Here is a 26,872-nt window from a genome sequence, read left to right on the forward strand (position 1 = left end):
TAAAATTAAAACATATTTATTGTAATAATTATAATATTTATTATCACAAACTATCAGTTAGATCATATACATACAATAATGTGAGAAAAATTAATCGTGATTTTCGTAAGCTAATTTTATAATATAGAGATATTATTTAAAAAAAAATCACCTACTTTTTAAATTAACATACTTTCTAACACTTTCTTTGTTGTTAAAAAGTAGAAATTTGCATAAACGTTAATCTTCGACAAGAAGAAAATACTTAATAATATTCCATTGCCAATAAATGTATCAAAAAGTTGATTAAGGGCACCTTTCGATATTAATTATACTTACAATCATATAAAAATTATATTGCTTTAATATGCTACTATATACACTGATGATCTAATATTACCGATATATATGAATTTTTCATTGTTGCTTTTTTCCATGTATTATTACTAATCGTAAGTTAAGGTGCTCATGTGTTTAAAAATCTTTTCATATAAAATATATTTATATATTTTGTATATATATAAAAATATATATGTACACATCTGAACATACGATATGTACATATATATACGCGTATTTAAAATTTAAAGGGTGAAACTACAGTTTACGGATATTTAATTTATTCCATTCAGTATATTTTATATTCCTAGGAATTGAATATTCTGGAATGTACTAAGGAAAAACGAAGAAGACGAGCATAAAATGAAATTATACAATTTGTTGCGTCATAAAATTCTCTAAATATTGCTGAAAGTTTGTTTAAAAATTTAATTCCCATATACCATCCGAACTGTAGTTTCTAGAGGCTAGATCGGAACTTGATCATTCAACTGATTTTTATTAAAATATTGCTCTTCACGTCGCAAAGATTATACATATATATATAAATATATATTTATAAATATATATATTTGTATTATAATATATAATTTATAAATATATAGATACATACTTATATTTATAAACAATTACTGAAGTTTATATAACGATAAAAAACGAATTCTCTCTTTTCTCTCTCTCTTAAACAATAACAAAGTATACGACATGATACTAAAATCACATAAACGCTCAATATCCAGGGGGAAGGATTTCTTGCCCGTCTTTCGATAATACGGTTACTTCGACTACGAAAATGTAACAAATGTTTCCGTGTAGTCATCATTCACAATAACAGTGTCCGTTTGTCTCTCACTGTTAATTATTTGTTCTAGAAACGTTTCATCTTTCGAATATTGTGATGGAGCGTGACTTTCTTCGAAAGAAAACATTAGAGAAATTAGACGTTATAAAAGGTCGATTCAATATTTTCACGGGCAACAGTAAGTATAAACTTGTTTTTATGTGTTTTTATAACATTAACATTACTGTACAAAATTTAAAATCTCAATAAACTTTCGTTATTCCGCTCGCTGATACAGTGAAGGTCACTTTCAAAAGTTTCCTCTATACCTTTGTCACTAGTAGCTTAATTGCCATTTCTTCGGAAATTAGCGTCGTAAATTTAATAATAGATAATTTTGCAATACTTGTTTATAATAATTTGAAATACTTGTTCTTTTCCCTTTTCCAACACAATTATATTTGTTTCAGTATAAATACAGGGTGAGTCGGAAATCGTACTACAATCGGATATGGAGTGATTCTACATGAAAAAATCTGATACACGCGCATTATACATTTTAAAATTTATTTTTCTCGAAAAAGCAAAGCATCTCATGAAAATATGTTATTCTACATTTTTTACTTATTTTTATATATAGTTTACATTCTTGTGGATTATTTACTTTTGTTTTAATTAATTTATTATATGCCTAATTTTCTCGTAAACAAAGTCTCGGATGAAAAAATGTTATATCAAATTGTTCTCTTATTTTTTCATGTAGAATTACCGCTTGTCTGGTTGTACTACGATTTCCGATCCCTTGTATATCGGTAATAATCGGACATGTTATTTTACGTTAATATCAACAAATAAGTATCATATATTGACATATGGCAATTAATAAAGCGACACGTGCGTAATTGCAGGCTAACGATTCTGTACATAAACTTGCAGACTTAATACGGTGTATATTTAATAGGAAGTTTGGTCCGATAGTTCTGTACTAATTGCTGATTGCGTTTCGATTACATATTTCTACATGTGAATCGTTGCTGCTGTATAACGTGCTTCTCCTCTTCGCCAACTCCATTGGCTTGGTCGATACTGTACAAAGAAGATCAAAAATATTTCTTTAAAACATTTCTCTCTTTTTTTTTTTACCATAACAAATATTATTAATCCTTACCCTAATTAACATTTGTCCGGACGTACTATGAGGATTGCGGTAAGCATATGCAGCCCACGCGGCTAAACCTACGACTAAACCAATTACAAGGAGAATTCCAATAATTCCTGAAACTCCCATGTTCATATTGTCCCGAGCTAAAGATATTAAAAGTAAAATATCATTATGATTGAACGAACGATTGCAAAAGTGTACGTTAATGGCAGAAATAAAGATCTTACAACGCTCTAGAGGACTCGATCCAGGTTTCTCTTGCTTCGCATTCATTTCACTAACGGTAACAGTCTCTCCCGAATGCATGCGTAAAATGTGATTATATTCGTCGAGGTGTTCCTTGCATGTCGTAGTTGGTAACGGGCAATTGTCAATTGCTTTTATCATTCGAACATCGCAACCTCTCAACAGCCAATCTTGTCGCGATCTAGATGTTCCGGTGCTGCATTGATTCAGTTCTGAACACCATTTGCAGTCGAAGCCTTTTAGTTTTGTCAAACAGTCTCTGCAATTATCCATTTCTAAACAGGTAGGCAGTGCATGTAGATAAATCACTGTCCAATTCTTAATGTCCTGCTGATTAAAGTTCACGCGATGATATTCGTAAATCGTTTTTCTGCGAACAACTGTGAGGAAAGAAGAAAAATAGTCGATTCGATCATTGCTTGTTACGATGAAATTTTCTCTCAGAATGACTTCAATACGAGATAACACCAAATACTTACAGAACACTATTCTATCCATGATATAAGCATCGCTTAATCCAACTTTAACAGGATGCGCCGTATCTTTGATATGCTCTACCATCAGAGGGATCACCGAGTATACAAACACGATGTCACCGTTTTGATGCAAAGTCACTTGAAACGTGAATGCCCCTGTCTCAGGTTTGTCTTGCAATACCACCTTCTCCCATACAACCGTGAACGCCGTTCCTGCAATTAACATTCCCATTTATTTACGACTATGTCTACTTGCAAACGTGTATTCTCTCTTCTAACGCTCATTACCAACCGTTATCGACATATTTCACATAACTATCATTAGATAGTCGCGTGTCGAAATTTGCCATTAGTGGTGCGATATATTGTGTGGCGGCTAGCCAACTGTGAACGTACTCCCCGGTGTACAAAAATCCTCCGGTGGCGATGGTGATGTTACGAACTTTGTGACCGTAGAAAGGGAAATCGAATTTCAATTTCACCGTCTGTTGGAACAAACAAAAAGAAACTTTTTAATTACGTTCGAAAACGTTATACTAACTTTCTCGTGAGGAAAGTTAGGAAACCTGGAAATTCAACAAATTACAAAGCTTCACGCGCAACTAGAGTAGAGTTGTACGCAATTCACGAGGAAAAAGAAAATTCTGCATTTTCTTCAACGGGCGATTTTTACACTTTACTCTTCAAATATACTCTACATACCAAACTTCGTAATTTGTTAAATTTCCAAATTTCCTTTCCTCGTTGAAGTTAAAATGTTCTATCTGTTACTTGGAAACTGAAGTTTTACGATTTTCTTTGCATACAGATGCTACAGAGATAGGACATTTTTAACTAAGGAAGGCAGTATAAATGAGAAAAATGGCAAACACTTTTGATACACATACCGCTGCTCGACGGTGACTTTGACTAAGTAAGTAATTGACCTTCAAATCTGGATGATTATTTATATCCACCCAGAATTTCTTCCCTACAGCTTCATCGATGATAAACGTGCTGTTGTAATATTGATGCGTGTCATACTCCATTTTCGTGATATTGTGCTGGGACAAAGTTTTGTTGGATAAGTCCGAAAACCTGCTGATAGATATGTCTCCGATACTGCCATCGGAATCATCTTTGTTGTCCGTTGATTCCGGCACAGACTCTGTGCCCTTCGTCGAATTTTTCTTAGCGTCGGTAGTTACATTGATAGAGTTAGCTTTACCTCCCGGAATTGCCGATGGAACCTGCTCAAAGGGAACAGAATTAATTTTTAGTTGTACACGAATGCTTCTTAATTCGAACATATATAATATAAAAATAAAATATTATTCTATATGCCTCTACATATAGGCTGACCTCCTTTCGTTCGTGTAAGGAGGTTTGCCCGTGCGCAGGGGTATTCTGGCCGGCTTTTAATTGCCAATAACTAAGAAACAAAGCCGAAAACGCAATTGTTTTATTCTTGATGAATACAAGAATTTTACCGGTTCTTTGGTGGAAGAATTCTTTCCGTAGATCGATACTATCGGCGTTGAAGTCTCCGGTTTGTCCAATCTAAGGGTAGGCGTCACAAGTCCTTGTTCGCCTGACGAAACTGTTGTCGACGATGGAGATGACGTAGGAACCGTCGATTCTGTCGGATAATCCGTCAGATAGTCGTATCCATCGTTCGTTGGTACATTCGACGCATTCACAACCGTCTGCGGTTGTTGTTGCTGCGGTTGCGGCTGTGGCTGCGACTGCGATTGCTGCGACTGCTGCTGTTGCTGCGACTGTTGCTGTTGCAATTGTTGCCCCCGTGAGATTCGCTCGGTTGCAGGATCTGGCTTCTCATCCGCTTCTCGACGGTACCTTGTTAACACTTCTTCATCGTCGACCGCATCTTCGTCGGACACGTAAGCCAATTCGACTGGTCCAAAATCGTGCAACGACTGTCCTCCCGAACGTCCCAATTCATAATGGTACCGACCTGGAAATATTCCAACGGGAACGAGGTGAGTTTCGATCAGCGAGAATCGGTTTTTGTTGAACACTGTCGCGGAAACGAAAAAGAAAAAGGGAAAAGAAAACCGGGCTCCGCCTACTTCCTGGTTAAGAAATAATTCCTGATTTAGAAATATTTCAACCAGCAGGGTAGAGGCAAGTCTCAGTTAATTCGATCGATCGCTGCAAAGTTAAGTTTGCAAAATGCAAACAGAAGGTATTTTTTATTGGCGGAATCAAATCTGATGCCGGTTACGTTCGATGTCGAATCGATCGAATTATCCAATCTAAAGTGCCCTATCCATTAGGCGTGATATTTTAACGTCATAACGAACAGCATTTAGACAATTTTTAAGGCAAAGAAAGAAGACGTATCTGCAAAGTTAGAAAACCAAAGAAAAGGGCAATCGATTCATTGAATCGAACTTCAAAACTACCGAATTTCAAAACTGCTTGTCCGTGAAAGAGCAGAAAACGATTGGACGCTTAACCAGTTGATGGCGGATTTTAGTTTTAGAAACCTCTCTCACGGAGTTAGTTCGTGGAGTGCGTAAATAAATACAAGCGACAACGAACATACTCATCAAACGCGGTTAACTGGTTAAAGTGAAACAGCGTCCATCGATATAATTGGAACGACGCGGGCCGTAAAAGAGCGAAGACCGAAATCAAATTAGTCGCAAGTTACGGCTTGTTACTATCGATGCACAGTTCGATTCACGGACAGGATACGCGAGAACAAGCAGTTGCCAGGGATTTTCATTGGGACGGTGACGCGACGCAGCGTGTCTCGACGATTCGAATCAATTTATGGATTGCATACTTGGTTCGTCAGTGGGGTCGTCCGGTCATTTTGCACACCGGCCTACATTGAACGTTCAGATCGTGGCCCAGATCGGTATAAATTTCAAGCATCGATTCCAACGTTTCTCCATTAAATGACCCGCGCGTTGCTCTAGCTCGCTAAGCTATTCTCCACTTCGTTTCGCTCGTAACAGTCGCTCGAAGTTGTCCCGGCTGAGGACAACGTGGCTTCGTAACGGTTATCATCGGTGCTTATCACCGTGGATTTTCATAAGTTCGTAGAAAATTTCAGACGTGTGACGATGCACGGAATGGTATCAAATGAAACAGTCCATGACAGGTGGCGCGTATTTACGAAAAATCTATGCTTCCGTCGACGTAAGCGAGCAATTAGGATCTAGCTGAGACCTCGTTTCTATTCATTGGATATTACAATGAAACTTGACTTTGCATATATACTATGCTTATGGAACGTACATTCCACAGTACGTTCCATTACGTTGCACAAGCAACGCGGTTTTTCCACAGTTACATTCAAAGGAAAGATGGTATCGACCAAGAAGCGAAAGTTGCTCCAATTCCTGCAGCGCTAGTTTAAATCCTAGAAATTCCAAGATCTATCGCTTTGCGAAAATAGCTGTAATTACAATCGCCGCGTTCGATTACGGAAACGAAGGTAGACTAATATTTTCACGTACGCGTAATTATCGCTCTTAAGCGGAGGGGAAAAAATGGAAGCAACGGAACGAGCGTCGAAGAACAGGATGTTAGCTGCTCGTGACAAACTATCGCCGGATAGAGCAATAAATTGACGATCCGACGTTATTAGTCGAGAATGCACGAAGCTTGACGTCAGTATAAATTTTCATGCTCTGAAAGCTAGCTCGACTAAACGTTCAACTGCCAATCGTTAGTCGTCTCCCTACGGACTCTAAAGAGACGCCAATTTATTCGAGTGTCGTTAGCCTTTATTCGTCCGCGTATTGTGCAGCACACTTTTCGACGAAAATACATTTGCTTGACGCATGGTCTCGCGATCCTCGTTTGGAACGAGGACGCCGACAGTCCTCGATCGAATCGCCCGGATTGATCCTAAGATACATATGCGCATATTTAGGAAAGTTCGACAACTCGAGGAAGCACGAGGAAGACCTTGAACCGGCCGATCGAACAGAAATTTCGAATTCGATTATCGTCGACTGAACGACGATTGGCTGGTCGTTGGATCTAGCATTTCGAGTTGCCAATTTCTCAGTGAACGAACGCCTCAACCGTGTAAACTAACGGTACGTGTAATGCGCGTTAAGCGATAGATTGCGCGATATACGTTACACAAATTTTATTTACGTAGGACGATTCTAAAAATATACAGCGCTAAATATACAGCTACGAAATGGCATAGAACTCGGATCTACGTATTACGTAGAGTGCAGACTCGAAGAGATCTTCGATTCTAAGATAGATACAAAAGTTCTAATCTCGCGAAGCTTAGATTCATTTACGATAGATTCACGCCCCATGGTACGTTAGAAACGAGGACATACGGAAAGACCTTGGAATACCAACCAACTAAGGAAGAAATCAGCAGATTCGCAAGAAGATACAGAGAAAGAATAGCAACGCACCCGAACCGGCTGGCAGCGGAAACGATCAACACAAGCATAGAAAGAAGACTAAAAGGGAAACATCCAGCAGATCTCATAAAGGATATATCCTAAGAAACACGAAGATGGTAGCCCATTGGGGGTAGCCACCCACGTGATAATCAAACGGCTAAAAAATTCTACCAAATGTCCAAATTGGGCAAATTGTGAATGTGAAATATTAAATAAAAAAAGAAAAACTTTACGATAGATTTAATTACGGGAATTTGCAAGATCGAAGAGAATCTCGTTTTTTTTATTATTTATTTATTTACATTTTACAATTCGTCCAGTAGGACATTTGGTAAAATATTATAGCTTAGTGATATAGCAATATAGCATGTGGATGGCTACCCCCAGTGGGATACCATCGAAGAGAATCTCGAGAGCCTGGAATGCTCGAATATTGCTCGAAGGCTTCTGGATTTTTCAAATATTTACGTAAATAAATCATTCGATTCGACCTTTGCCTGTGGTTCGAAGCATAACGTATTCACGCAAAGACATTTCGAAACACCTGGAACATTCTTCGAACCATCGAATATCTTTGATTACCATAGAATTGCGAATATATAATAATACATCTTATTATCATAGTAAATCTTCGTTATAGCGAATTATATAAATATTCGTACCGCACGACCGAGGATCCTGTGTTCCATTCGACTGTATTCCACAAACGTCGTTTCCATCGCACAGTGAAGACTAAGCAAGATCAATACGTTACTTTATTTTTCTTTTTTTTTATTTATTTGTTCAAATTCTACAATTTGTCCAGTAGGACATTTGTCCAGTAGGACAGTTACTTTATCTATCTCTACCTACCTGGACCTCTAATTTGTCGAGTTTATTTATTCGAACAACTCCGATTATACGAACGAGACGTGATAAAGAGCGGGCAAAATTACTCTCAGTATCTCACCTGCCTCGTTCTCCGGATTTTACCAATTTCATACCATCCAACCGTTAGATATGAAAACGTTTAGAGTAAACAAAAACGGAACACCCTATAGAGTTTCGAAGATGATATCACACTGAGGGTAGCCATCCACATGCTATATTGCTATATCACTAAGCTATAATATTTTACCAAATGTCCTACTGGACAAATTGTAAAATGTAAATAAATAAATAATAAAAAAAAACCCTATAGAGTGTTCGTTCCAACTTCGTCGATTATATCGACTCTTCATACTGTTCCGTTGCGCGCTACAGGCAACGCAAGTATTTCTTAGGAGCGTTCCCGCAGTTTTTAACGGAGTTGGATATCTCGATTATACGATTAATCTGACTTTAATTGTAACCTTAATTATAAACAGTTTAAACGATGGGACGAAAGGATTAATTAACGACGGCAGCGAAAACTCCGACATTGGAGAAAGCAGCGAAACGGATAACGACGATATGAACGAGTAGAAACGAGTTCAAAATTCCTGCTTATATATATATATATATTGTTAGGTTTTGTTTGGCTCGTTTTGGTTGCGTTGCCGTTAATTTTTAAATTCAGATTAAAATAGCGTTGTCTGTTATTTAATGCGATTGGAAATTAAACTGCAGGTTTCGGGTAACCTGCTACGCGCAGCAGTACTGGCACGTGAGGGGGTTAAAGTTGGTGAAAATAAATGTTCGTTTAATCCTACTATATTATTAGACAAATATTCTTCACAAAAAAATGTTTATTCGTATTCTAATTGGATATTGACAGAATGGTCGTTGAAATTTCGAATACTCGGAGTTACAATCGTTCGCAATACGTTTTCGCTCTTATTAATTACAAGATTTTAATTCTGATAGATTTTCGATAGTTTACAAATTGACAAATACAAACACGTCGATTAACAAGACTAATAAGAACTGGGAACTAATCACACGGAACTGAGGAATTAACTACTCTGAACTAAGGAATTATCTCTCTTCTTCTATGTCGCTACCCTTATTTATATTTAGGTCTACCGTGGAGGGGTCGTCATGTGACGGGTTATTCCGTGGGGGTTGTGAGGTTCGAATTTGGTTTCTATACAAATTGTTAAAATTTATTTAAATTTCAAATTGGAACGCTCACTCGCGCTATTGGTAGTTTTAGTCTACGTTACGGCGCGTGCCGTATATATATATATATGTAAATTCTATAGAATTCGAACTACTCGCCAACCGACATTTTCACTTTTCTTTTGTTCTACCGGCAGTCATTTGGCCATTCGGTCATTTGGCAATAGAATAAATCACGAGAGAAGAACAGTAATTCGGGACATAGAAAATCGATTCTCGATTTTCCAGAGTCGATCGTCTGATTTATCCTAAGGATTTACGTTATCATAAATCGAGGTTCTCTGCGCTATGCCGTTGAAGGTTGTTCTCCGTATCACCAGTAACGAAAACACAAAAGGTGAAAGAATAGGACGTGTAGAATGTATAAAAAAACCAGAAAATGAATTGGATTTTTGATCAAATAAAAGCAGATCTAACCGAACATAAGAGTGTTTCCAAACAATCAGTGACAACGACTTCGCGAGTGAGCGGGCGAAACTCCGAATGAAGATAAATAAAGTAGAAGAAATAATGGATGTTTTTGTGGTACGCAATGATAAGTTCACATACTATGCTACTATTATGTCACAAAAAGGTTCAAATTAATAAAAAATAAGAATTTGAGAATTGCTCAAAAAGTTAAAAAAAAGGTTAAAACTTAAAAAGTTTAACAAAAAACAACATCAGGCACAGTATCACTGGATTCTCACCTAACCATTTGATACATGGACAAATTAAGTTAAAGATAGAGAAAAAGCGTTTCGAAATTGACAAATAGAAATATTTTTTTTTCTATTTTATTTATTAAAATTACAATTAATTCTCGCGTTGAGAATTTTCAGCAATTTTTCTGGCGTGGCGCAGTGACATGGCTGATTATTTATAATAAGTTAGTACTTATTATAGATAAGTATAATTTATAAGTAAGTGTTATAAATAAGTGAATATTACTTAATTTAGATAACTAATTGAATCTAGCGTTTAGGTCTAGCGGATAGTGCCTCTTCAGCCTGCGAATCTGGTCCGTCGTATCAATTAGTCCAGTGATTAGGGGGGATACGAAAGTTGGCTAATTATTCGTAAGAGAAGAGTCACCATCGATGAACTTGATCTTGACATACGTCGCCAAGGCCACTCTCTGCAGTGAGAACGTTACGTTCCATACAATTACTTGTAGATGCGTCTTAACTTTACAGTCGCTTAACTTTGCGCGTTTGCTGCAAATCTAATTACAGTATAGTAAATTTCTTCTACATACCCAGTATCTAACAACATATTTGCGAGCGACTATACACTGTCTAGCGAATACGTTGGTACGAACGTCTCACGACATTACTTATTTATTTATATTTAATTATTTCAAATATACTTGACGAGTTGCAACAGCAAGTTCTCAAAATCGAAAGATTTCTTTACCATTTGGAAGAATTTTACAATCAATTCTCATTGATAATTATAAGTAAATTATTCTGGCGTGATAATAGATGATCATCGTCTGTTTGATTCTAAAGGTAGTTAAGTCGAAAAATGATTAGTTTGAAAGATATCTTAAATTTAATATTGCAAGACTCGTTGTATGGAAGACGAGGAAAAATAAGGCATCGTTTACAAGATTACAGTTTTTATGCTTTTTATTAGTTTTGAGAAGTCGCTAAACAGGATTTAATCGAAGATTCTGAAGGACAAAAGCAAATAAATATATGTCGGAGATGAAAAGAACACCGGAGCCTTTCGAATTTTGGATAATCCCGCAATATTGTAATCTAGAGTCTACTATAGCTGTAATTAAACAATTCAATGTTATTCAATCCGATTGTAATTGTTCGCGAGTTGTGATAATGAGCTTGGACTCAAGGCGACAGTCAGTCGCCGAACGTAGCCGCGGTCACGGGATGAACGCTTTGTCTAACAAAGGTACGGAGTAATTCTATAGCTCTTCTTAAAAGAAATATTTCTGGCGGCACGCGACAGTAAACATTGCAACGGTTTCTGTCCCGTGGCTCGCCACACGCAGACCCTATTCTTCGAGCAAGATGATTGCTAGATGTCGATGCGTCTCCGCAGTACATGTTCAGCTAGCCCGACCTGGACAGCTACCTGGACCAGATCATACACCGCGGGCCCGACGGACATCAGACGTCCGCTCCCTTTTACGGCGTACCCTCAATAACCTTAAGTCCCCGTTATAAATCCCATTAATTTGCTTGCTAAGAATATTGTTTACTACGGCTTGACAAAGGAAAGTTGGGTTTTCCCGCGTACGATGCTTCCTAATAACAACTTTCTATCGAGGGCAGCTAAAACCCATCCTAGTCCACCAGCCTTCGTTTAACCAATTAACAACGAAGCCTATTTCCCTCACTCTCTTAGCCAAAATCGTCACGAACAAATCCGATGGTCCTGTGCACTAGACACACCCATCATTAGCTTTCCTCCGACACAGCATCGTCACTGTACATCACTGCTCCTACGACCTCAGGAGAGTCAAGTCAAACTTCTTCTACACCGTTGGAAGAGTCAACTACTTCTTCTATACCGCGAGGTAACTCACCAACTAAGTCAGAACTCTAACGCCTAAGCACGAACAATCACCTCCTCTAGTCCACTCACAAAGTTCAATTATAAGAGCCTTGCTCTAGCGTGCATATCTATCGTACCTTCGGGCGACAAGTTGAACAGTGTAACTTAAGTGTTGAAAATGAAACCTTATAATTCTGTGAATCACAGTGTTATACTAACTCAACTACCCCTATTATCTTAACGGAAATCAGGGGATCGATCAACTCGTGGTGTCGATTGCTATAATCGCAACGGGAATTTACGACTCCCGTTGACGTCTCTCCTCGCGAGTGCGTCTCCCCGCGATTGGTCGAAAATATAATAACTATAATGTATTAATATATTGGTAGCGCTGTATAAATTCTATATATTAATCCAGATGAAACATCACAGTGGTGTTTTCATCCAGAAAAAGTAACTGTCTTCGTGTTATGAAGGAAGTGCTTTAGGAATGACGTATCCTAAATTCAGCCAATACGATCCTATGTCTATCGAGGATTGTCCGGGCGAGCAGTCCAGCAGCAATCTCGCGGTCGTTCCTTCTACTGGGGAATGGTGGACGTCGAGCAGAGTTCCTCGTTGTAATCGCATAATCAGCTTTGCCAATTCGTCGTTCAATGCTTCCTTAGATTGATTGGGCGGCTGCACGCCTCGCAGGTTAATCTTCCTTACCCATGGTGCCACGTTTACAAACTTGGCTGGTAATATTCTAATCGAATTGAACTGGTGGTGCTGTATTAACCCCCAGTCGATCAACCCCCCAGAACGACGAAACCGGTTCGTCTTAGGAGCTGAGCCCTTTCGTAAAAACAATTATTATCCATTTTTACTGGCACGGCGGTAAGCATACCTACGGACAATTTTGCGATGTTTGGCTGGTACGCCATAGGCCACGATTGCATTATCCATGTGAGTCTTCTGGTCATTCTCGGCCATTTTTCCAGCCGGACCCAGACGGTAGTAAGCGATTCCGTTTCTGACACGAAGATGCGAACTTTGTCCACGAAACGTTCTCTCGGTCGCGCTTGTCGTTGCATTCGCATCTTCTGGTGTTCTTTCTCCTGAGCACACTGATTTCTTGCGTGTTCCGCTTGGTATGTCGAGTTATTTCACTGAGAAGTCCCTGTCACACACTCGGAAATCTTGTCACGAAGTTGGAATGTCAGCGTTTAACTATGGTGATTTTCTACTTGCTTCTTGTAGTAACTGGATGTTTCTGATTTTCCAGAATTCGGGCTCCCTTATATAGGGGGCAAGAATCCCTTTCACTGTGGTGGTTACCGCGGTGTTATTGTTGAGGACAATTAAAATAATAATTCCCAAGGGCAAAGGCAAATGACAAAGTCTATTCCTCTCTTTTCCTTTATTAGTATCGAGATTAATAAGGACTAATTACATCTAATAAAGACATTTAATTAAATACCTGATAAATACCACATTTTAGGATTCGTATACAGAGTGTGTCATAACATCTGTACATCTTTTAAAAGAAACTTAAAAACTAACGAGAACCACTGGTTGTAAACCAATAGTGTGGTTGTAAACCACTGTAGCAAATTCGATTTATATTTTATGGATCTTTACGGTTACATATGCGTACCAATTAGGCGTTAATTTGATGACGAATCGTTCGAATCGTTGATTCAATTATTTGTTTACTTATTGATTCATATCGGTGTATATCGGTGTATCTGCTTTCTCTCAAGGGCAGCAGCATCCTTTTCCAACGACCAACACGAATTAGCCAATAAACATTAACGTACATTTCCCTCACTTTCGCTCGCGAATCGGCTATCTCGAAGTATCCCACCGCTACTACTAATTTTGTTACGTGGTAGAGGTGAGTGGAGCCTATTTCGAAAGAGAATGTGGCTGACGAGCCAGTTTTATCACCCGAGGCTGGGGAACTTGGTGTTTTGCGACCAAGACTGCACAGAGGGATTCCAAATGAAGTGACCTCGATACGATCAGAAGACTCCGTAAAGTCGTTAGATTTAGTGAAATCAAAGAAGGAAGGAGGAAATATAGAATAAAAATTTTTCGTTCGAGTCTTTGTTTTCGAGAAAATCGACTTTGAATTTTCGCTCGGTACGCGTGCACTTTATCGCGTCTCGTTATAACGGATTTCACTTCTTCTTTTTTCGCGTAGAATCACCCCCTTTCCGCTTGTACCACCAGTTACCAACCACCCTGTATATTATATTACACAGTCAAAAATATTGAATAAACATTTTTTTTAATTTTTAATTTTTCCATCGAGACAACGATCTACAGTGAGATCCGTTATAACGAGACGTGATAAAGTAAACTAAGAACATAAACTAAACATAAAGTAAACTAGTAACATATCGAAACCTATATAAGATACCTCATCGATCGACGATACTAATCAATTTTTATTTGTCGTTTTCACGAATATTTTGATCGTATCTAAAGATCATATTAATATGTTTTAATAAAAAGATAAAATGCTGTCCATGGTAAAAAGGAAAAAGAAGAAAGATATTTTTGAAACAAAAATATGTTCATGCACCCTGAACGTTCCGGTATATCGAGAAACTAAGCGAATAGTTCGCAACGTGGTGGACGTTGTAGCTACGAGTCGCGTACCTGTTACATGTTAACCTTTGTTCTTCACGGAACGATAGGTATCGATCATGGGCAGGGGAGGTCGACGACACAAAATGAAATCGTTAACGTGCAGTGCGTTAAACAAAATTAGGCATAGGCGGTGCGTTTTTTTTATTCCCGAATAATTACGAAAAAAGAAAAAAAATTGATCGTCTATCAACTAACAGGTATATTTTCGGGCATAAAAGGGCTCGTTTTTTTTTCTCGAAGCGTTTAATCAACGAATATGTCAATCGTCCGATTTCTCCCCTCGTTAGTAGTTAATTACACCCGTATGATATTAAGTAATAATTAGACCGCAGATTTTTATGTAAATTCATATCTCTATGAATATAGTTAAAGAAAGGAATGGAACACGAAGGCTTGTTTGTTTCACTTACTACGTTTCACAACGAATACCTTACATTGGATGTTTTATATATTTCTACATTTTTTCTTTTTTTTTTTTTATTTATTTACATTTTACAATTTGTCCAGTAGGACATTTGGTAAAATATTATAGCTTAGTGGTATAATAATATAACATGTGAATGGCTACCCCCAGTGGGATACCATCTTCGAATTATATATTTCTACATGATGCATCACGTGCATTTTTGCATCCTCCAAGTTCCCGCAAATGCACAAACAATCGCAGTCTGATAATAATTATAGTCGAAATGCTGATTGCCATGTATTTTTTTTTTATGATGCGAAAGATATATTTAGCTATTATAGAAGACGGTGTTGACTCGAAAAAGGCTGCAGGATGTCCAGGAATATAGGTAGAAAGAATGGACAATACGCGTCGCATGTAGGAAGATATGTAAGAAGCAAATCAATGCTAAAGCAAAATTGCGTTGTAAGAACGCAAATTGTATGATACGAAAAAAATGAGTTTTAAACGAAATCACTGCATGCTTATGTACTGGTGTGGCTCCATGCTCCAGTACGCTTTGTATCGATAGAAGACTCGATTCTTCATCCAAATCGGAGCCAAACACTTTGTACAGTTTCGATTCTTATCGTTTCTGCTGACTGTAGAAACTGTCTGTCTGTCTGTCTCTTGTAAGTTTACATCGTAAGCAGCTGTGTTGCAAGACATGTGGCGCCGATATTCCTGACGACCTCCCGGTATCTGGCAGGGAGAGAGAGAGAGATCACAGTGATGCAGCATCCGTTGAATAATTATTTTTTGATCTTGCCGCGAAAGTACATACCTCTCTATACCCTCGAACATGGCTCCTTCAGCATTTTACTTGTACTATTTGTATTTCATTTTTACAATGCACGTCATTTTATCTTCTTTCTTTTGTTAAAACTCTACCTCTTTTAGTCCATATCCTTATCTAGTAAATTTATTTGCATGATTTATTTACGTACTTACGCGATCGGCATTAAATGGTTTGATTGTGAATGGCTCACTGGTCAAATATATTTTTCGACAATTTACGGCGTTATTACGTCGAAGAGATTTCAAAGGTTCCAGAATGAAATCCTTCATTTCTGTGATAGAATTCAATGAGAAGTTGCGCACGTGACACGCCCACGTATTCGACGATGTGAAATTTCTCTGCTTTGTTGCTGCTCTTCTATCGCTGTTATCTGCTATGACGCAATGCCTATCTTTTATTGTCGACCGGAAATTAACCGGCAATGTCAATGTTACTTGTACTATGTACCATCCACATAGAGATTTCCAATTTAAGTGCAGTGACGTTTAAAATTTACACATTCGTCAGCAAGGAATGCGAGATCTCTTTACCTTCTTTCTCGTCGTTACTTTTCTTGTTACATTAGAAACGCGAAAGTATTGTAAAACGTGATTTCGTCGTCGAATCGATACACGTTCGAAATTGAGCATTTGCCTAAGGAAAAGCTGGTCCATCTGTACTTAGTTGCATATCGTTTGTTTCAAATTCGCTCGACTAACACGTCAAGCACCTTATCTGGTTTCAAAGATAAAATTCTGATATTATACAGCCTATTATACTACCGACTACGACTATACTTTTGATATTTACTAAAAAACGAAAAACTATCTTTACTTTATTTAGTGTTCTATAACAAATGTGAGTGCAGTTACAACGACGCCAGTATCAAACAACAGACTTGTAGATATTTATATAGATACATTGCAGATACTTATAGAATGCAAAATTATATAAATGTTCGTAATCTCTAATATACCTTTCGAGCCGATTCTCTCGCAAACTAATCCTCGTACGATAACATCACATTACATATTCCTTCCTTGTTTTTTCATCAGCAATCACCTGATGCCCGTTTGTGTATGTTATTGAGCCGGACACTGTATAAATATCAAGTTATAAGACTGGCACGGGCAGAAAATGTGTGCAGTGTGTAAGAAAATAGAATAGAGGTAGAAGGTGAAAAGTTAGCAGCCAAGGATGCGCATAATATGCGCATAAAGTATGCATTTTTGGTGTACAAGCAATTGTCAACGAATGGTAGAGGTCTATTACCGCGCAATTTATCTGAAAACTTGGTATTATTCGTTAATTATAGTTTATCATCATTAGATATCGCAACATTGTTTCATTTTATGGATAACAATACATTTGTTTCGTCTTTTAATTACGTATAAAATGTTAGAGCGAATTGCATTTGCAACTACACGCATTATATAAGCTTCAAACAACACTCGGTTACACGATGTTGAATTTACTCGTTTTACTTGTTTTACGAATATTCGGCGAAAGTTTAGTCCGTAAATCAATCTCTTTTAATTCAGACATCCTGAATTTCTGTTTTTGCGTGTGTTCTTTTCAGTAATACATTTCTCGCCTGCGATTTTAATCGAATTTTCGTATTATTTTATTGTATTTTTCGTTTCATTTATTGCATCAAAGGGTCTAATTTATTTTGTATTTAAACGTTTTGTCCAAACAGTAGAATAACGTTAAACATAAATAAACTCGTTAAAAATTACAAGACGTAAATCGAGCAACTTAATCCGATATCCGTCCAACTTTTCTCCGAGTTCCGCGTAGAATTTCCCCGATGAAATCGCAACTCATCATGAAACCGCGTTTGTCTGTGCCAGGAGTATATTGGGCGTCACGTCGTTTTCCTTCTAGAAATTTCCGGCTTTCCTGGCGATTGTGCTCGCCTGCTCGGTTACCTCGGTCTCTCCACTGCAAAACGTTCCTGCCTGCCATCCGCTTACTTATCTCTCCAAACTTGTGTCTGTTCATTTACGAGGAGCTTATCGCGCCTACCTTCCACGCATTCTCACAGTTGTGCACTCGGCGTGCTAGAAAATTTGCATACCACGGTTCTTACTCTGATTCTTCGCCTCTTTGTTTCGTTCGTCGGAACGAGAACGAAACAGAGACACAAAAATTCGAAGCCAAGGTTACACGAAGAAGTGGATCGAAATGCTCGCAACGAAAATGATGCTTAGCCATCTTCGTGTTTCCAGGGAAATGAAAAGATACTTTGCCATTTTCCTTTATAATTTCCATTTGATACGTTCCAATATCGATTCCTGTCTCCTTTTCGTTACGAGAATACCAATTACATATTTTCTTTAAGATTGAGGTATGTAAAAGGTTGAAAGAAGCAGGTCTGCGCGTAAAGCTACTAGGCAGGTATAGGTAATCGACCGACCATAGTTGGACCGGAATCCTGCTTCGTCCTTGAGGAACTCGGAACATGCTCGAAGGTGATTCGCGTGATCTTTCTCCAGAGACCGTACCGTCACAGTTTCAGATACCATGATATAATAGCCACAGCTAAATACGTAACTCTGCGTTGTATGGTTGTTACAGCGGTATAGCGATAAAACTTTCGTCGTGTTCTATTATATCTTTCTTCGCACGCTGTCTGTCTAATACTATAGTTTTCCAAGCGTCTGGATAACAACGGTGTATTAAAACAAGGAAACTTCCAAGATGTTTAACGGTCTTGACATTTTTACTTCGTAACATGTTATTAGTAGTATATCGTCTATATTTATGCAAATCCGTGTTTGTTATGAACGAAAGGCACAAAAATTCTTTTAACAGATTACCTGTATTCCTTGATACATTGCAAAGATATTTGCGCTTGCAAAAAGAAACATCAGACCTAACGATATAAGAATACAAGAATCACAGTAGCAATTGATTAATGTCAACGTCGTCTTTCGATGCTATAACTAGTAGAAGTTATCCGCTAAATTTCCCGCAAGTGCATAAACATCTGCAGCCTAATTACTATAGATTATACGTACTACTGTCTTGTTATTGTGACAATTAACGTTCCTATAACAGCGGAGTCGGTTATTATACATTTCAAGGTTACTTAAAGCACATTTTAAAGTGGCCATGACAAAACGGGAGCAAATATCGGCTGAATTGGAGTTCGATTCACGCCGAAAACGAACTGCTGGATATTCTCTGCTCCAAGGCCATTCGCCAAGAAGAGAATCGTAAGTGCATATAGTTGCGATTCGTGCGTCTGGCCGGCAGGTATGGCGAACGCGTGAACGCATAAGACGCGATCCACGAGATCCACGATGAAACCAGTTTTTAAAACGTGACTCACGATTGTCCCGTATCATATGCGACATGCTGTAAAAATAGCTTAGTCAGAACTCGTTCCTGAACATCCTCGAGCAACCGCCTTGCTCGCCAAGCACGGCCAACAATGTTCGCGCGAACGAACCGCGAAAAACGTTTGTGCATCATGTGCATACCTATTAGAAAAACGCTGACGCGCCTGTATTCCTGCATTTCCGACGTCATTTAACCGATACTGAGTCACTCTTTTCCATTCCGGTGTTCTTCGTGGCTCGTTCTTTTCGATTATATATTCCGCGTGTAAGGATCGCGCGTCGTCAATTTTTTTCACGCGTCGAACATCGCACGCGATCGAGAACCGGCTGGTTTGAACTTCGTTCAAGAAATATTTCGCAACTTTCGCACTGTGTGCAATTTCTTGGCTGCAGACTTTCGCAGAAAGCATTCTAAAGCCGTGCAACGTAAGCGTTCGCAGTAAATTCAACCGTTTTCCTTACGAGTAACTTTTTAAATGTTATTATTCCAAATATTGAGACTTCTAAGTATTTCCAGTGCATGTTCCTCTTTTTCAACGTATGAAATGTCCGATTCTGTTCTATCTATGTTCTATGTATTTGTAGATGTATCATTCTATGTTATTTTAACTCTTGGACGGCACGCTAAAATAATTAAAATAGATAGAAGACGTTTAGCTGCTTTATCATTTGCACTTGAAATATACGTATATATTTGTGGATATATTTTGCGTATTTTAATTTCTATATTTTTAAACCTATGTAAGGACTGAGTCAAAAAGGAACCTTCCTGGGACACGCACGAAAAAGGATCTATACACGTGTAAAATGTTCCGCAAGGAAAGAAGCGATTTGTAATATCGGCAACGAGACAAGATGCAAACGTAACCGTGCAATTATGGATGTCGATAAAGATAAGGCATGTCGATGTTACGTAAAGGTTTAACATCCGGAAGTGGCGCGACGCATGCAGCCTACGTAATAGGAAACTATCTCCCTTTGCCTCTTCCTTTTGATTTCTTTCACTTTTATGCTTCCACGCGATTTCCATCCTCGTTGTGTCCGTCATAGATCATACTTATGCATGACGCACGATGAATATCGTGTAGTAATCCTACTGCCTGCTTGAGTTGTGATACATAAATAAAAAAACACTTTTACCAACTAGAAAGATAAAAAGTTAATAATGCAGGGCGAACAAGTATCAACTCGACACGTTCTACTCGACACAAATATTTTAAGAATATTTACAAATATAGTTTATGAAATATATTTTCGCTGTTATCGCGTTCATAAATATTGTATTTGTTTTTTTTTTATTTATTTATTTATTAAAATTACAATCAATTCTTGCGTTGAGAATATAAATATTGTATTATGGAGAGAAAACCGTCGGACATCTCGATGAATCACAGTTAGAAAACAATAAAAGTGCTTACAGGCCGGGAAAGATGAGAAATCCCGGTGGGTCATTACTTTTTTATTTAAAGATGTTTATTAAACCCAAGATACAATTTTAAATACATTTTGGTATTCACAATAAACGGTGAATTTTTGTAGTGATGTTTTAGGCAAAAGTACCGATACGCAACGGCGCTTTGCATTTTTCGTGTTTAGTATAATTTTTGGGTTTAAGCCACTGGGGAAGCGGAGCTTCTATGTGATTTTGTTTTTGTTTGTTTTTTCTGTCCTGAAAACTTGGTCGCAAAACAGGACTCTTCGGTAGCTTACTTTTTGGGTGCTGTGTAACTTTGGGGAGGGGTGGGATGAGAGGGATGGGGCGGGGAGGGGGGGTCATTACCTGTCGCCCTATATGACTACTTGTGTCAATACCTGAAAACACGTGTATGTTGTAGCAATAACGAAAGCTCTAGGTACAAAGGCTTCCTTGGTGAAGCTCCAATTAATTTCGGGATAATAGTTATTCGTGAGTTGTCCAGTCGTTGTGAGTTATTAGTTGTAAGAAGTCGAACCGTTGTAAGTTGTCGAATCATTGTGAGTTGTTAGTTGCAAGGTCAGTACTTAAAGAAATTTAGTTGCTTTAGTTGTATCACATTATTGCACTAATTAAATAGATATAGTCCTTTCTCTGTTTCAATCACGATAGATAAATCTATATAATAAACAAAGATCGGTATAATCCTGATCTTTATAATGTTTTCCCAGTAGAACTTATTTCGTGTTTTTGCAATCGTCTCGCGATCTTTCGAGGAAACAGTATAAAAATGGAACGGAAAGATGGAACTTTTAAATACTTTGATCCGGATGATAGCAAAATTCTAAGAATAACGCGTAAAATAACACGGGAAAACAATTCAGAGCGCTGGAAAAGCTTGAAACGTTCGAAGCTTTGATGTTGGAAACTTTCGCTAAATCTCGATATAGAAACGAAGAAACGAACATCGGAATAAAGAGACGCGAAAGGATAATTAGACGCGTTTCAAAAGAATTCCGAAGATGGAATTGTGGTTTTAAATTGACTTTTGGTCAACTGAGTAAAACTAGGTAAAAGTTATCCTTTTAACGTTCTTTTCTAAAACAGGTTACACGAGAGCCGATGTTCTTTTTATTAGCTACTATAGGAGTTTCCTCCTTTCTTTCTTTCGTTCTTTCTTTCAATAGCTCGTGCATTTTTTTTCCACGTTGGCGATTCTTTGGGCGCATTCTCGCGACAAGCGTGCATTGTTCTACGAAGCGACGTGAAAACGCAGATCGCGAAGAATCGAAACGATTCCCGAGCATTTCTGCGCGTTGTGCCGTACATTTCTCTTTCACGGGCAACGTTTTTATCTGTTCCCTTACGCGCAAGGAAGTTCCGTTCGAAATTCTACTCTTTGTTTCCTCGAAAGGTCCGTAATTAAAGAGAAATTTCGTACAGCGCTACGAAATAAGTATTTCCTTCTGCAGCAACTTCTAACGACACGCTAATGTTCCTGCGCGTGATAATCGCAAGAAGAAACTAGTTTTCTCTCGATCTACTTTTTTTCTATCTGCTATAATCCAGTCTGTTTGGAAAAGAAAATTACAAATTATTTCTCGATATCACGTTAACATCAACAAATATTAGATTGCCCGAAAAGTTTCTTTCGTTTCATAAGGTGATCATAGATGAACAACAATTTCTGTTTTATATTATTTTATTATTACTGAAAATTCTCAACGCGAGAATTGATTGTAATTTTAATAAATAAATAAATAAATAAAAAACAAATATTATTTTATTGAATCAGGTATGATCCATTTTGTTCTATTTCTATTATTATGTTCGTGCATAATTCAATAAACTAATATATTTTTTTTATTTATTTGTTAAAATTTACGATCAATTCTCGCATTGAGAATTTTCGGTAATTTTTTCTGGCGTGGCGCAGTGACATGGCTAATTATTTATAATAAGTTAATACTTATTATAGATAAGTATAATTTATAAATATTATAAATAAGTAAATATTACTTAATTTAGATAACTAATTGAATCTAGCGTTTAGGTCTAGCGGGTAGTGTCTCTCCAGCCTGTTTCTTTTTTTTTTTATTTATTTATTTACATTTTACAATTTGTCCAGTAGGACATTTGGTAAAATATTATAGCTTAGTGGTATAATAATATAACATGTGGATGGCTACCCACAGTGGGATACCATCTTCGAATCGCTTCAGCCTGTGGATCTCAATAAACTAATATAAAACAAAAAACAATGTGCGTCTATTATTTCCTTATAAAACGAAAGAAACATTTCGGACAACCTAATGTATATAGAAATTGAAAATTCGCAGGTAATTTTATAGTTACGAAACGTAGACACATATAAATGTTCTACCTGAATTCAACTCGCAACAAAATAAATCAATCAAATTCGAAGATGGTATCCCACTGGGGGTAGCCATCCACATGCTATATTACTATATCACTAAGCTATAATATTTTACCAAATGTCCTACTGGACAAATTGTAAAATGTAAATAAATAAATAAAAAAAAAAAACTCGCAACGGTTGAAACACAGTGTCATGATGTGTTTTAGAGGGTACAAGGAGCGAAAAGAAGCAACGAGGAACAGCATGTACGCAACAAGTAAGTGTTCGTAACAGTTTCCATCGATTCATTCGAATCACGACGAATCAACGAAAAGGTCGTGGCTCGTTATAGTCCCCTTTGGTTCGTCTGTTAATCTAACGGTTCAATGACACGTGGGAAATTTTCAGAATCGAGGACAGTTGGCCGCGTATACAAATATGGCCTGCTTGTATTTTCCTTCCTCTCTTGCGTTACATTGCCACCGAGTAGACCACGACCGCCCACTATTCTCTTCTTACGACGTACGTATATGCGTTAGACGCTGTCTAGTAGAATTAGCTACTCTTTTCATTCGAATCACCTACGATAGACGTTGGACGCGTGTTCGATCGTCGTCCGTATACGACGCACGTGGCTCGTTTTGTTCCATATAAAAGGAGTGACCGAGCGTGACGATTCGCTCGCGTTTTCCAGCGCAATTACCGGCGCTCCTACCAAAGGCCGACTCGCTTAAACGCGTTCGCAATGTCCTCGTACCATCTCGTCACACAGTCGCTCATAAGTCGTAAGTGGCGCTCATAGAAAAATAACTCGGACGATTTACGGTTATGAAAAGCGGTGGCTGGATGTGTGCCCTGTGTGGAAAGTTCACCGCTCGTAAAACGGACGGATACGATTTGCGGTCTCACAGTAATTTACGCGACGTACGTACGGTCACGGAAAGGAATTGTTCGTTTTGGCGAAACGTATTGCACAATATGCTTTCGTTCGTTGTTTGGTAAAACGCTGGTGAACTTATCACTCGATCTAATATCATCGCCACGGATGTATCAAAGTATTCCGATACTTTCAAATTCACAACGGTGTATTATGTATGTGCTTTCTTTTCCTAGGTTGGCAAATCGAACGACCACTTTCAAATTTGAAGTTTCACGTTTTCTCAGAATCGCGCCGCGACCACGTGTTGCTCCGCTTCGTTTCGTCCAATTTGTCGGATGGCAGAAAAAGAAAAATATTCATCGATTATTATAATCGATGGTCGTAAAGACGTGATATTTTAGAAGATGTATCGTTCGCCGTGATATATACTCCGATATCGAGGAAAACACGCGAAATCGCTGCAACACTTTCCATTAAGAAAGCGAACTTCATCCGGTGAAATCGTTCCGATTCGCGGTCCTAAGGTCAACAGATCTCGACAGATGGATCTCACCTGTGACACTGCTTGAAATTGACCTATTTCGAGGTACATTTGCATTCGTGCAAACTCGCGCTACTCTGCTTCTCCTACTCGTGGTTCATTCGACATGACGAATATATAAGCCAGATTACGATTTATCAAAGAATAGTTTTCGTAATCCATGAAATCTTCAAAGTTGTCCACGGAGGAGCTACGTTTAAAATCTTCCACGAAATTATTTAATCCGTCAGGCGGTTAAAAATATTATTACGTGAATGAAATTAGGAAGACTTATCTCATCCGTAATAATCGCTTTATTCAAGAATGCGACGAAGCAATTACGTTATTCGAGCGTTCATATTACCGTTTTCCGTGCCGTCTCATTTTTCTCGAAGATAAATTATACAATGTTAAAATTCGCAAGAATTAAAGCCGACTGAGTTTCGCGATTATAGAAGTCTTTGACTGAGCGATCTAGTTAAGTTAGGCTCGTTAAAGCGCGCTTCGAACAGTGTGGAGAAAAGAGGCCCGTTTGTTCCACGCTCTCTGGAAACTCGTAGAAATTTTTTCAACTTCGAAGCATATCGATGCGGTAGGAGGATTTTCAGGTCAGCGAGTCGCGTAACGACGTTCGCGAATATCAGTGGCGATTTAGCTGGATCGTAAGCGAAAGAGAGGCCTATGCATTCGCTTTCCCCGTATCCCAATGAATCACGATTTTCCGATCGCCGAATAATTTCCTCCTTCGATACTTGTAAAGCCAAGATAACAAGAAATATGAGTTGGACGAAAGGAGAGAGGGCCAAAGACCTCGAACGTTTCTCGGGGCTCGCATGCCGCGGTTTTTGGTGAAAGCGATCATTGTTCCTCTCGGTATGCCTGTAACAAGAAAAACGAGACTTCCATTCCGTTTCGATACGACTACAGACATCTGATGTTACCTTCAACCGATGCTACATGGAACTGACTGAACAATTCCAGATAATTCGGGTCGTATATAATCCACGTTACACTTGCTGTATACGAACATTGGAACGCGTGTACATGTCGAGAAGTAAAAGAAACGTTGCTGAAAATTTGCGACTTACCCTTCTCGAGTTGGATGTTCCTTTTAACAACGAACGATACAGTAATGGAGGCAATGATATTCAGATTTCGACAAATATTTTACGACGATTCGTAATTTTTATGAACGCGCAAAAATCAAAATTTAGGCAAAAATTGTGTTTTCTATATATCTCGATATATGTGCCACTCGACTATTATAATCGAGTATTATACTCGGAATATTTGCTATGGCGCGTCAGTAAGTCATAAAAATCCGCAGCCTAATTATAATTTTTTAAATGACTTGCATAACTCGATTTGTAAGGCGATCTTATGTGCCAATAGGTCTGCATAATGGCGCAAGAGAAAGTACAGGTCAGCTGAAAGTTTCTTTGGGACGGTGTTTTCATTTCGGAAATTCTAAACTCGTAATGATATTGTCCAATACGTTTCGTCATGGTTAACCGACAGTTTAAAAAATTCTTTCTTCGTGAATCATCTTCGTTAACAACGGGATGTTCCCGTTGATAAGCGAATTAGGTGTCCGCCAAGTATATTCTTGGTGAATTAAACCAAGTTTCCGCTTCGATGCCGACTAATTCACCTGTTGACGCAACACGGCGAAAGTTTCCACCGAGTAAGTAACCGTTTCAACGGTTCTGGCTAAATTCAGGAAACGTGAATTTCGACTGTGGCTTAGAATTTATTGTGAAGTTCGCTTTAATCGTCGAAAATATCATATCCCGTGAATTCGCACGATAAAATTCAACGAAGAATATTACCTTTCACGGATTCGCGGGATATTGATCGAAGATACAGCTTTAGTCGTCGATTTCTCCAACAGTTCTTATTCCAACAACATCCTGCGTTAGAGGCAATATTTTTTTTTTTTATTTATTAAAATTACGATCAATTCTCGCGTTGAGAATTTTCAGTAATTTTTCTGGCGTGGCGCAGTGACATGGCTGGTTATTTATAATAAGTTAATACTTATTATAGATAAGTATACTTTATAAGTAAGTATTACAAATAATAGGCAAACTTAAGGCTAAACTTTGAATAATACGAAGCGCAAGAGGAAACTGGTCCTGCGAAACTACTAAAAGACATGTGTAGACTCGAAAGCAGTTTAGGAAGATTAGGAAGATGAATTAAAAAACCAAGAAGAGAAATTATCATCTGTTGTATATGAAACGCAGTTTCGAACAATTTCAGTCACTCGAGTATCCGCTTTTTGCGTGTTTAATTGCTTCTTGGATTCTACCAGGTCTTTCATTTTCGATAAATTCGCGTGTTGCGCTTGAAAATTTCGTTGGAAAATTAGCTGGCGGTAAGACTGGACATTAGAATGTCTACGTAACAACGGTCTAACACGAACCTCCAGGCACGAGTCAATAAATTGTCAGAGGTTTCTTTTCTGCGCATACTAATCAAAGAACTTTACTGTGCTGGTCGTTGCTGGACAAAGGAAACTGCTTTGCAATTCATGTCGT

General features: G+C 38.1%; 1 protein-coding gene across 1 annotated transcript in view; it reads right to left on the minus strand.

Annotated features, from left to right (window-relative positions):
* Positions 1 to 325: 325 nt before the first annotated feature.
* The window catches only part of LOC117241789 (plexin domain-containing protein 2), a 46,472-nt gene continuing 19,925 nt past the window's right edge, over positions 326 to 26,872 (minus strand). Inside the window, exons 2-8 of the mRNA XM_033507904.1 lie at positions 4,453 to 4,937; positions 3,871 to 4,212; positions 3,276 to 3,468; positions 2,987 to 3,196; positions 2,489 to 2,887; positions 2,268 to 2,404; positions 326 to 2,185 (exon numbers count right to left, since the gene is read on the minus strand). Coding sequence (XP_033363795.1) covers positions 2,117 to 2,185; positions 2,268 to 2,404; positions 2,489 to 2,887; positions 2,987 to 3,196; positions 3,276 to 3,468; positions 3,871 to 4,212; positions 4,453 to 4,937 — 1,835 coding nt within the window. The 3' untranslated portion in view covers positions 326 to 2,116. The remainder of the gene's footprint in view (positions 2,186 to 2,267; positions 2,405 to 2,488; positions 2,888 to 2,986; positions 3,197 to 3,275; positions 3,469 to 3,870; positions 4,213 to 4,452; positions 4,938 to 26,872) is intronic.

This window comes from Bombus vosnesenskii, unplaced genomic scaffold, assembly GCF_011952255.1.
Source record: "Bombus vosnesenskii isolate JDL3184/JDL3185 unplaced genomic scaffold, Bvos_JDL3184-5_v1.1 scf7180000016261, whole genome shotgun sequence".
NCBI classification, from domain to species: domain Eukaryota; kingdom Metazoa; phylum Arthropoda; class Insecta; order Hymenoptera; family Apidae; genus Bombus; species Bombus vosnesenskii.